The sequence below is a fragment of the Ciona robusta genome, chromosome 12, assembly GCF_009617815.1.
Source record: "Ciona robusta chromosome 12, ASM961781v2".
Lineage (NCBI taxonomy): Eukaryota > Metazoa > Chordata > Ascidiacea > Phlebobranchia > Cionidae > Ciona > Ciona robusta.
Genome location: NC_143246.1, coordinates 1360268 through 1372421, shown reverse-complemented (window position 1 = coordinate 1372421; position 12154 = coordinate 1360268). Strand labels below are relative to the sequence as shown.

At 36.3% G+C, this 12154-nt stretch overlaps 1 protein-coding gene across 1 annotated transcript; it reads left to right on the top strand.

Moving 5' to 3' along the window:
• Positions 1 to 2874: 2874 nt before the first annotated feature.
• On the top strand, positions 2875 to 11914 carry LOC149726285 (N-acetylglucosamine transporter UNC93A-like). The gene is made up of 11 exons (XM_089889931.1): positions 2875 to 3135; positions 3598 to 3808; positions 4076 to 4263; positions 7202 to 7382; positions 7721 to 7863; positions 8441 to 8675; positions 8894 to 9032; positions 9275 to 9448; positions 9795 to 9888; positions 10302 to 10480; positions 10998 to 11914. The coding sequence occupies exons 2-11, from the start codon at positions 3651 to 3653 to the stop codon at positions 11121 to 11123; spliced, it is 1617 nt and encodes a 538-aa protein (XP_089746057.1). The 5' UTR covers positions 2875 to 3135; positions 3598 to 3650; the 3' UTR covers positions 11124 to 11914.
• The last annotated feature ends 240 nt before the right edge of the window (positions 11915 to 12154 follow it).

Genomic DNA, 12154 nt, shown 5'->3' with positions numbered 1-12154 from the left:
TAACGAGACAACTAAAACATATATGATAGGGTGGGGGAAGACGGGACACCTTTAGCACATAATATCTAAATAAGCTGGTGGTGTTTTAAACAATCAACGGTCCATGAGAGTCGTATAAGGATATGGTTTCATAATTTAGCAAATGTTCTTTTTTTACTACCAAATAGGACAAGAAAATAGAATGAAAAGGTTTTTCATCACCCACCATACTATATATTGTATCTCGTGCAGGCTCACGAATTGCTATGATTGTAACTTTTAGTTATCTTACGTATACAGCAACATCTCTTCCACTGGTGGCAGCATAGAGCCTGTATTTCCTTCTTTACTGAATTTCAACGAGTATATACTATCGTCCGCCAGAGTTCGCGAAACATTTAAAGCGTTTAAGTTCCCTAGGTTTTGTTAAAACGCTTTTTTGGACTCGTAAGTGTGTCATTTATTATGAAATACAAGACCGACCAACAATCATACTGCAACCGCGAGAGGGCGAATCCAATTCCAGCATGTATTGTGTAAAGTTGTAAAATGTGGGCTTATGTTTGATGTGCCGCAAACAATCAGAAATAGTCACATATGTTTGTTTATTTTTTTTAACAATTTTTAATAATAACTCATATATGCCAATTTTTAAAACTATAAATATCGCAACTTTCTGTCATCTTAAGTTGAACCATAGATATCTAAACATATGTTCAGATATCTATGGTTGAACCATGCATAAACCAATCAAAAAACATGCGACCCAACCAAATTAAAACTGCGGCTCTACTTTTGGGTTGCCCATGCGGGACAACTAACATATTTGAACAAAAGAAAACCAAACATTTTGTAATTAAGGTAAAATGAATATAGTAAGCACATGATATCCTATATTTGTTTATGTGTTTTTAATATATAGTAGAGTGGGGGAAGATGGGACACATTTTCATTCTATTTTCTCGTTCAATTGGGTAGTAAACAAAGAATATTCAAAGAAATATAAAATCGTATCCTCTCAACTCCCATAGACCTTTGTTAATTGTTTAAAACACGATCAGAATATTTGGATATTATGGGCTAAAGGTGTCCCATCGTCCCCCACCCTAATATACTCTTTTGGAATCGTGAGGATGCGGTCATATAAATTATGAAATATTCTTTGTTTTCTACCAAATGCGACGATAAAAGAGAATAAAAATATGAACCATCTTACCCCATCGTTTCATACGTTAAGTTTTTTATTATTCAAATAAGGCGATCCAAATAAATGATATAGTAGCTCAATTTTTGGTTGCGACCTAGCTGTGGGTTAATTGAGAACGACTTATATAATTTAACGAAAGACCAAACTTTAAATTCAAGTTTCTTCAATAAACATATGACGTATATATGAGTATGCCACACCCATCATTTTATGAGTTAAGTCAATACTTCGCGCACCGATGTTAGTTTTGATAAATTATCAGATTCAACACGGATATGGGCGTTCTGGCAATCTGACTTTTTATTGGCCAACAGAATTTGGGCGTTTTTTAAATAGCCAATCATAAAAGGTTAACAAATTCCAAGCGATTCGGCCATTTTGGTCAAATTACACGTGTCTGTGACGTCATAACGTACTGATTATGAGGTTTGATTCCGTATTTTTATTTTGAGACTTTTCGGTGTACGAGCTACTATACATTATATACACGGCATAATATAGCTCGATTTAGAGAAACGCCGTAGAAGTGATTAAACGGTTATTTCCTGTGATCGGTATCATTAGACCATTGTTATTGTACGCACCATATTACAGCTGTATGCATATATATAGTATTGTGAGGTAAGATGGGATACTGTTGGTTCTTAAATCCCATATTTCCCGATCATGTTTTTAACAATCAGCAACGTTCTTTTAGAGCCGTGACGATATAATTATGTAATTCTGTAAATATTCTTTGTTTACTACCAAATTTGACGAGAGAGAATGTTCCATCCTACCCGACCCTTCTATATTACTATACAATGCATGTAGTTTACTTTAGTAGAGTAGGGGGGGAGATGGGACACCTTTTATCTCCATTTTCTCGTTCCATTAAGTAATAAACAAAGAATATTCAAAGAAATATAAAACCGTATCCTTACGACTCTTATTGACCAATGTTAATTGTTTAAAATACAATCAGGATGTTTGGATATTATGTGTTAAAGGTGTCCCATCTTTCCCCACTCTACTATATATCTACCATAAATACTTTTATGTAGATTTAAGTTACGAAATTTGAGAATAAGCTTTGTCGAGTTATAGCGGCGTTTTAGAAGTCGTAGCGTTTTTCTTAAGAGTATGCGTGGCAGGTCAGGCAAGTCTGAAGACGCCTTTTTTGTTCTCCAGACACACGATACGCCGGTTGTGGGAAAATAGAACCAGTTACACAAGGTGTACGTGGTATGCGGCCGGCAGTTGTGTTAAGGCTTAGTTATAACTGATATCTCCAGACTCTCGTTTCGCGCAAATTAGAAAAGTCTTGCTGGCAGAAGGGTATTTACCAGCGAAAATAAAGTTATTTTAAACGTGGCGTGAACAGCATTATAGACTGTCAAAAATATTGTTCACTTTGTGTTACGATCGTAGTTTAGACTCTAAAGCAAATACATAAGGCTCTTGTATCTTATGATAAGATGAGACACACACATGTATATATACAGTGTAAGTCAAACCGGTTTATTAGTTAGATATATAATAGCTAGGTGAAACAGGAAACGCCCACCTACGACACGCCCCCTTATGCTTTGTTCTGATTGGTGAATAAGTTACTACGTACGCCCAAAAGAATTTAGCCGGTTTTATGTTTGAATTATTGAAGCCAAAAGCCATAAGGTATTCTCCATTAGTGTGCGTGTAAGTTACAGGTGTTAGTGTATTAGTTATCTCATGTTTACCAGTTATTGTTTGTCGAAGCACCGTAGAAGTTTGTGGGCCATAGTTTTAGTTAATAATTTCCAATTTCCGACCGCTAACTAATAAATCTTTTTCTTAGTTAGTTATGCAGTAACAGTAAAGCCGGAATTGTTGTAGTACTTTGATTGATTTTTGCTACTACGCGCAAAATCACGGACGTTTTATTTATATTAGGCACACCTGCTATAGATGCTAATAGACCGTACAATGAGGTAATAATAGAAACGTTTTTGACGTCACAGTCAGCATTGTGATGTAAAACGAAACGGGGGGGAAAATGTGCTTGTTGCTATGCTACTTTGTTTAAAACCAGGAATTGTAAATTTTGAAAGTTTTTGCTATTTTTATCAATTTTAACGACATTTTAAACAATAACTTTAGTTAAAGCAGTTATCAGCACAGGGTTTGTCATTTTAAACAAAAAATACGTTTTTTAGAAAAGCCAATGGTGTTCTAATAAATTGAAATATGATTATAACTTGAACAAGGATAATGCAAGTCGCTTATGTTTGTTCTTGATAAGAAAGTGTTTGAGACAAACATTTGACATTCTTACCGCGAGTCGTCATTGTTTTCTTACCTATTTAATCTACAATTAACATTTTTCATAAAGATAGCGTTTTCGCGTCACTGAAGATTCAAGGCAATTTATTTTGTTACCGCTACTTTTCCAGACACCTTTAGAGCTACATGTACTATTCAATTATCAACTAAACAAGTAAGAAGAATGAGCCTTACTCAGAAACCCGAGAAAAATCAGTACAGTGAATATGAAACTGTGGCCAGCGATGAACAAACAACAAAAACTCGAACTTCGTCAACGTCAACTGACAGCGTTTCGCTTTCAGATTTGGACGAAATCATGACAAGCCCTGATCGAATTGCGTGAGTTGTGTCTTCATGTTTATGTGTTTACGTTGGTTCATACACAGCACGCGCCAGAGGGCATGAGGTTTATGGATACACCATGTGTGCCTGGTGTGTCATAGCTCGACAGTGAGCATGATGTGTATGAATACACCATGTGTGTCTGGTGTATAAGAAGACACCCATGTTATAACTTGACAGTGAGCATGAGGTGTATGAATACACCATGTGTGTCTAGTGTATTTAGCTCGACAGTGAGCATAAGTAACACCAATATACCCCCAGCGCCGAGAAAAGGAAAATCATGAAGAATCTTCTCCTAATCTGTTTTGCTTTCCTCTGCAACTTCACTGCGTTTGGAGGAGCTTCTAATCTTCAATCGTCACTTAACCCGGATGGTGGGTTAGGGACAGGATCCCTGTCAATCATCTACGGTTCACTCATCATATCCGCCATGTTTGCTCCAACTTTCGGTAACTAAAACTTACGACTAATTATTTTGAATTGACTGCAGTATAGTAACCATGGGTGCTTGGGGTAAGAGAAAAACTCACAACGTGGGTGTTGCTGTAATAGAACAACTCTGGTCTAAATCTCAGATTTCGTGGTTTGCCTCGCTACAGAACCTCACTTATATAGAATAGAATGTGCATATACAGTATAGGGTGGGGAAACATGGGACACCTTTAGCACATACAATCTAAAAAAACTGATCGTGTTTTAAACAATTAGCAACAGTCTATGGAAGTTGTTAAGATACAGTTTTATAATTCTTTGAATGATCTTTATTTACTACCAAATGGGACGGCAAATAGAGTGAAAAGGTATCTCATCTTCCCCCACCCTACTATACAATGCTGGGGCAACACTGTCAAAAACACGACGAGAATATTTGAATAGTATGTGCTAAAGGTGTCCCGTTTTCCTCTACCCTACTATGATATAGTTGGGGGAATTACTAAAAAACGTGAAACGACGGTGTTTTTTTAGAATGGTCTACTAAATACATTCTGCTTTATCGTCCCATATGGTAGTAAACAAAGAAGATTTATAGTATTGTAAACGTATCGCCGTCACATTAAAAAGCGTTGTTAACACAAAAAATGCTGCAAAAGACATTAAAAGTAAAAGAAATTGACAAAATGGTCTAAACATCCCAATAATTAAGACACTATGTTTGCTTAAACTTTTATCTTGAATTCCTGGAATTATGACGTCAAACAAACATTTACTCACGTCGTCACAATATGACAGAATTGTTCCCGCCCTGAAATATTTAACTTAATGAAATACTAGAATTGATAAATTGTTTTAATTCTAATCCATTATAATACTTAATCAAGGATGTTTGTTACGTCATATGTAGTGACGTTTATACAACCGCAACGTCAAAGTACAATTCAAATTTTAAATATTTACATAGCCATGATGAAGAAATTATGTTTTCCATTTTTATATGGCATCATACAGAATTAAAAGTATTAACTGTAGTACCAGGTTGGGCGCAAACGAGTATATTTAGAACTGCGCTGGTTTTTGTCTCGTAATTGTATACATACATGTTACAGTCTATGATTTTGGGATATTTTTAAAACTCCGAAACCGTTCGTAATTTTCTCCTAACTTTGTCTTCCAAAATCCACTTCTGTATAGCTACAGCGACAAACATTTAGAAAATACGCGACGCAGCTGTCAAAAAATAAACATATTCTCCCAAAATGTTAAATTTACAATGCTCAAGAGAATTAGTATGATTACAATTATCTTATATTAACAAATTATTTTTTCCAATACGTCTTTTGATTCTTAAATTATTGTATTTTTTCAATATTTTATCTTTGCAGCATCCACCTGGAAAATCAAATGCTGTATTTTTTAATAGCTCTTACAAAGTTACCACTAAACATTATCACCGGTAAAATAAATTTATAACTATAGGTCGCAACGTTATTATGATCACGTAGGCTACATCTAGAAATTGAACCAAACTTTTAGTCCAAAGTTTAGGCAAATATTATTTCCAAACAATAAATACCTTTGAAGATATAAACTCATTTTAAAAGTTTCCAACGCAAAGTTCCTTTTGTGAAAGTTTTAGTAAGCCCTGCATATTAAGTTTTACTGCTTATAGAAAATATTTACGACTTGTGTGCGAAATTTTAACTCACTGTAAAATTTAACTTGAAAGGCGGATTCTGCGTAGGAGGCATTATGGGAGAAGTTATTGCCAGTTAGGCAGTCATAATATTGTGATCAAACGGTTACTTAAATGTGTGTTACGTTCAGCATTGCACTAAAATTCCGAATGCGGTTTAATAAGCGGTTACCAAGTCTGTGAGATATACGTATGTGAGATAACATACCCCTGCCTAAAACTCGACAGTGAGCATGAGGTGTATGAATACACCATCTGTGTCTGGTGTATAAGAAGACACCCATGTTATAACTCGGTAGTGAAAATGGGGTGTATAAATACACCATGTGTGTCTGGTGTTTACGTCTGCGTATCAAAACATTTATCCGGTTTTAACATCCGGGTACCGACCGCCAAATACACGTACAATACACGCGTGTTATTTTAACATTAACCGAACACCAAGATTTAAACTCAAGCTCACAAAACGCAAACATCGTATATTATATTCGCCACATTAAGCAACAGTATTGTAAGTAATGTGGGGTAAGATGGGACTAATTTTTCATTCTCTTTTCGTTTTTCCCATCCGGTAGCGGTTTATATATCCTTAGTCTCGCGTCTTTAAAACAGCGTTGTTAATTGTTGAAAGGACGATTGGGAAATATGGGATATTATGTGCTAAAGCTATACAAGTCTGTAAACATTCTTTGTTTTCTATCAAATGGGACGATAAAAAAGATCATAAAAGCCTGGACCATCTTACGCTAAGCTATATAGTATACAGAAAAAAAACCTAGATATCACCAAGCTTTTAAGAAACGAGCCCATAAATTTATACAACAATTTTATGAACACTAATATTTTATTTTGTTGACTCGATGTTAGTATATGGGTTCTCGTGTAAAATATTTAGACAAAGACTTTGTTCTGGAAAGTTTATATGCAAGTTGTTTGCACATAGCTGCTATTGTGACGTCACAGAGTTCACCATTGTAAAGTAAATAACTTCAAATGGTCAGAAAAGAAAGCGCGTCTTATATATTGTTTGGTTTAGCGACAGTATAGGCTATGTGTCTTATACTCACTATCAAGTTATTACACGAGTGATTTCTTACATACAACATACACTTATGGCGTACTCATACACCTCATGCTCCGTCAAGTTATATACTATGGACACACCTTTCGGGCCACAATTCGTTTAGTACGGCGAACATTAAACCCTAGCCACCGTAGTGAGCTTCGAACCATTAACCCATGACCTTTTAATCTAGTGATCAAACACCTTGGGTGCAAATGGACCATATGTTTCGCCATCGTCGGCTACATGACTTATTCACTCGCTAACTTCTACCCACACTGGGGAACACTGGTGCCAAGCTCGATCATCGTGGGTCTCAGTGGCGCCCCCCTCTGGTCGGCTAAGTGCGCTTATTTAACCACGTCAGCAAAAAGGTAAGTTTGTTGCTGTACTCGTGTACTGAATGTAGGAATGTGGCTTATTTGCCCCTTGCGTGGCGGGCAATAACACTCGTTTCGATATAACACGGGTTTTCTTTTTCATACACCTCGTACCAGTTTACGAGTTACAACTTATGTAACTTTTTTGACGTTTATTATTTTGATTTTTTTTGAATTTTTTAATGTAAGTCCGACAATTTAGATAACCCATAAGTTGCCTAAGGACGCAATTACCCCCGAAGTCTAAGCTAAAGAAGAGTGTGCTAAACATGGCCGCGACTGAGAATACTGGAATCAAACACACGAATAACGAACACTTATTAATGTCGCAGATACGCCAGATTAACGAATGAATCCACGGACAGTGTGGTCAATCGATTCTTTGGTATTTTCTTTCTGTTCTTTCAGTTCAACAACATTATTGGCAACCTTATATCGTCGTTTATTTTGTCAAGCGAGGACGGCGCTTCGTTGGGTAAGTTTACACCAATTAAAAATACAGTAGGGGGGGGACAATTAACAACCGTCTATAGGAGTCGCGAGGATACGGATTTGTAATTTGTTTGATCGTTTTTTGTTTACTACTAAGTGGGACGAGAAAATACAGTAAAAAGTTGTCCCATCTTTTCCCACCCTACTGTATATACCATGATATTTTATTTATGTGTCCATGATATTGTATTTATATGAATAAAAGGTGTGTGAAAGAGCGTCAGTTAATACACAAATGAATGAATGTATCTTACATTATCGTCGCGTGGCCGGAAAACGACTGTCGTTATCATGCACACGAGTTTAACACCTCGTGCCAGCTTACGAGTTACCATGTATGTTACTTTGTGGGTGATGGCGTGTACTAACAACTGTTGTTTAGCCGTTAATATCCTTTAATAAATGAATAAAGCTTATTTATTGCGTTCTGTTTCATACACCTCATGCTTGCTCACGAGTTACCACAGATGTAAGACGCGCTAACCGCTTTGCCACGGCGCCGGAAAATCGCGCGCTGCGTTATGTTACAAGCTAATTAAATGCATTATTACATCACACAGCTTTCCCTGCGTGTTACAACGCGTCGTTTATCGAAAACTATTGCGGCCACAACGATTGCCAGAATGACATAGATGCAGCAAAGAACATGTACAACAGTTCTGAATGCCCTGTACTCGGTGTAAGCTCAAGTGATGTATCCACTGATACATTGTACTTGCTGATGGGAATATATGCCGCTGTTGCGCTGTTTGGTGCGCTGGTGGTCGGATTCTTGGTGGACCCAATTAAAATAAGGTGAAAAATTACACCTTATGCTCACTGTCGGGTTATAACATGGGTGTCTTCTTATACACCAGACACACACGGTGTATTTATACACCTTATGCTCACTGTCGAGTTATAACATGGGTGTCTTCTTATACACTTGGTTTTTACACGCTACTCACTCCTATACACCATGTGCTTGCAACTTGGCAATAGATATGTTAATAACCACTGCAATTACTGTACAGAGAAAAGGAGGACCGCGGTGTATTTGATTTGTTGATAGCCACGTTCAAGCACATGCAAGACAGAAGACAATTCCTGCTTATTCCAATTACAATGTATAGTGGCTTTGAACAAGCGTTTATTACTGGTGATTATACAAGGGTGAGTCTGTTTGAGGTTCAGCCAGGGGCGTATTTTAAGTAACATAACCAATTGTACAACAAGGTTTTGGTACGGAAGACATAGAAAATTTACATTCTTTTATTCATACCAATATAAAGTATTGTTGGTGTTGGGGTAATTTGCTAACTGTATGCTAAATCCTACGTTCTCCAAAAAGGACCTCACCCATATATAATATAAACATAAGTTCACTAACATTTAACAATCTTATTTATTTACAGTCCTTTATAACTTGCCCTCTTGCTGTTAACTGGGTTGGCTTCGTATTAATATGTTATGGGGCGTGCGACTCTCTTTGTTCGTTCTGTGTTGGCTATATTGAGAAATACACAGGGCGTCCATCTTTGTTTGGAATGGCTGCTGTCATTCATCTTGCACTCATTATCACATTCCTGGTAAATAATAAGCATTGTTATAACATTGGATGTCTTCTTGTAATGTTTGCTTTATGTTTTTCAACTAGTAGGCATTTATTTTCATGTTGTTTTCCTGGCAATATGGCTTCGTAGTTAGGCACTCGCATCGTAATCAATAGGTTATGGGTTTGAGTGGTCAGTAATGGGTTTTCCAAAAATTCAGGAATGCAGAAAAAAACAATCTTTTACAGATGATATTTCAGGGACGAGGTGTATGAAATAAGTCACTAATGCTACAATGCTTTTCCCAACCAAACAAGAATAAATAAGTTACAACCATTTATTTTATTTATTCCTTCAAAAAAATCATGTATTTCCCCACCAGATTTGGATTCCTTACCCCACTAGCCAAGCTCTTTTCTTTGTCCTCCCAGCTTTCTGGGGAGTGGGTGATGCCGTGTGGCAGACACAACTTAATGGTAAGTTCATACACAACACAATTGGTATTTATGCACTTTTAACCCATTTTTTTAAATGCACACATTTGTTTCTGTTATATATTAATTTGTTATGATTACTAAAGGCGTGGTAGAGTGGTTAGCATGCTTACCTCTAGCTAGGGTTCAAGGCTAAACGCTGCTACTGTGCGTGTGTCTTCTTAGACAAAAGCTCCAATTAAGTGGTACTTATGGGTTGTCTAAATTTTTCCACATGCATAAGGAAATATAAAAGAAAACAAAAACCCACAAAGTTACATATCTGATAACTCATAAGGGGGCACTGGGTGTATAAAACAGATAACTCGTGTTATAACAACTGTCTTTGCCCTGCCACATACAAATAATGAAGGTAAATACATATTCCTAAATTAATAAAATTATTTATTTTCCAGCATTTTACGGAGTTTTGTTCGTTGGCAACCAAGAGGCGAGCTTTGCGAACTATCGTTTGTGGGAATCTCTTGGCTTCGTGATCGCTTTTGCTTACCAGACCTTTATATGTGTTGAATACAAATTATATGTTCTGCTTTCGGTGCTAGTGGTTGGAATGTCTCTGTATTCTTATGTTGAGGTAAGTCTACTATACATAAATGTCCTGCGCTGTAGCACAGTTGTTTTCGTAACTCGACAGCTGGCACAAGGTGTATTACCACACCTCCACACGTGTTATAATGTTGTTTTCCAGCCACGCGAGGATAAAGTAAGTTACATTCATAACATATTGAGATTCCCCTTACAGATCTTTAAAAAATTAAACCAAGGTTCGATCCCTGTTTAGTATTGTCAAGCCTTATATAAATCCAATAAACTGTTCCTACCAATTTATTTCCTAGAATGATGTTTGGACGTCACAATTTAGCTTTCATTAGGACAATGCACCTGAGAAAGGTGGTATAAATGCTACGTCGTGCAAATCTGTATTTGGTTAAGTCTACTGTTTCGTGTTAGTTATTAGTTACAAGGGTGGTATCAATTCTACATTATATTTGTATTTTTCACTTTTCTGTTTGACCTAATTATCGATACTAAACAAAGTAATGTTATAACTGAAACAATACTAAAGTAGTGACTCCATTTTGTTTCCTCAGTTCACAGAGCGTAGGAATCGTTCTAGAGCCTCGAAAGATGTTGAGAAACACACTGAAGAAAATGAAGCATATCTACAATCACAGAGTAGTTTCGCCGGAAAAAATTCACTTGTTACTCAAATGTAGCTCGTTCAATATTTTGATCCCATAGCTGAAGCTTCAGTTATAAATATTATCATCATGCTGCACTTACACTGACAAGGCAATTGCAAAAATCGTTCCATGAATTGCACTTTAACAGAGAGAGGTTCGCTCTAAGTGATGAAGCGTGTAATATGTGACTCTGCTTCAATATAATTTGCAATCTTAGAATAATTAAATTTTAATTTTCTGCGATTTACAAAAAGTCGCAAGTTGTGAACAAAAGTTTTTATATGTTTTCTACATTAAACATTACTCGTTGCTTATTTTCCGAGCTGGTGTGCTTCTTAGTCATAAAGTAGTGGATATATATGTCATCCCATGCGCTTATGCTGTTATACCAATTTATAAGCGGTAACTGTTCAATTTTTATCTGGTATGCTGTTAATTTTTTATCACATTTACTCGTATTTATTTAGTCTGTTATACACGGCACAAATTCTGTTTGATTTTCATTGTGATAATAATGTTTTGCCGCAATGAACAGTACATAGGATTTACATGTTATGCACTAATTTTATTTTTGTGATAATTCATTAATTTACCTCCAACCATTTAAACGTGGTGCGCAATTAAAGCGAAGTTTTTGTGCCAATTCCTCTGTGATGGATATCCGCATGTGCAGTATTTTTCATACGTATTAATTCCTCTATGTTACTGTATAGGATCTTCTGCTATGCATAGATGTATAATGCTTTGCTTTAGTAGTAGGTACCCATTTAGATTGTATCAGCCATTTACAATTTCATGACCATTAAAACAAAACTTTCATAATATATTGATGGTTTCATACTTGTAGCATGACCACAGTTGGTACACATGCATCAGACAAAAGGATAACGGGTTCAAATCTCGATGTTGCTACTATTGTGAGCATATGCATCCTTGGGCAAGACACTCAACCTTGGGTAAGACATTGCTCCAACCCAGTGGTCACTAATATTTTTTTTTCTAAACAGTCAGCCATACAGAAAAAAAATCACCCACAATGTTACATACGTGGTAACTTATAGGTA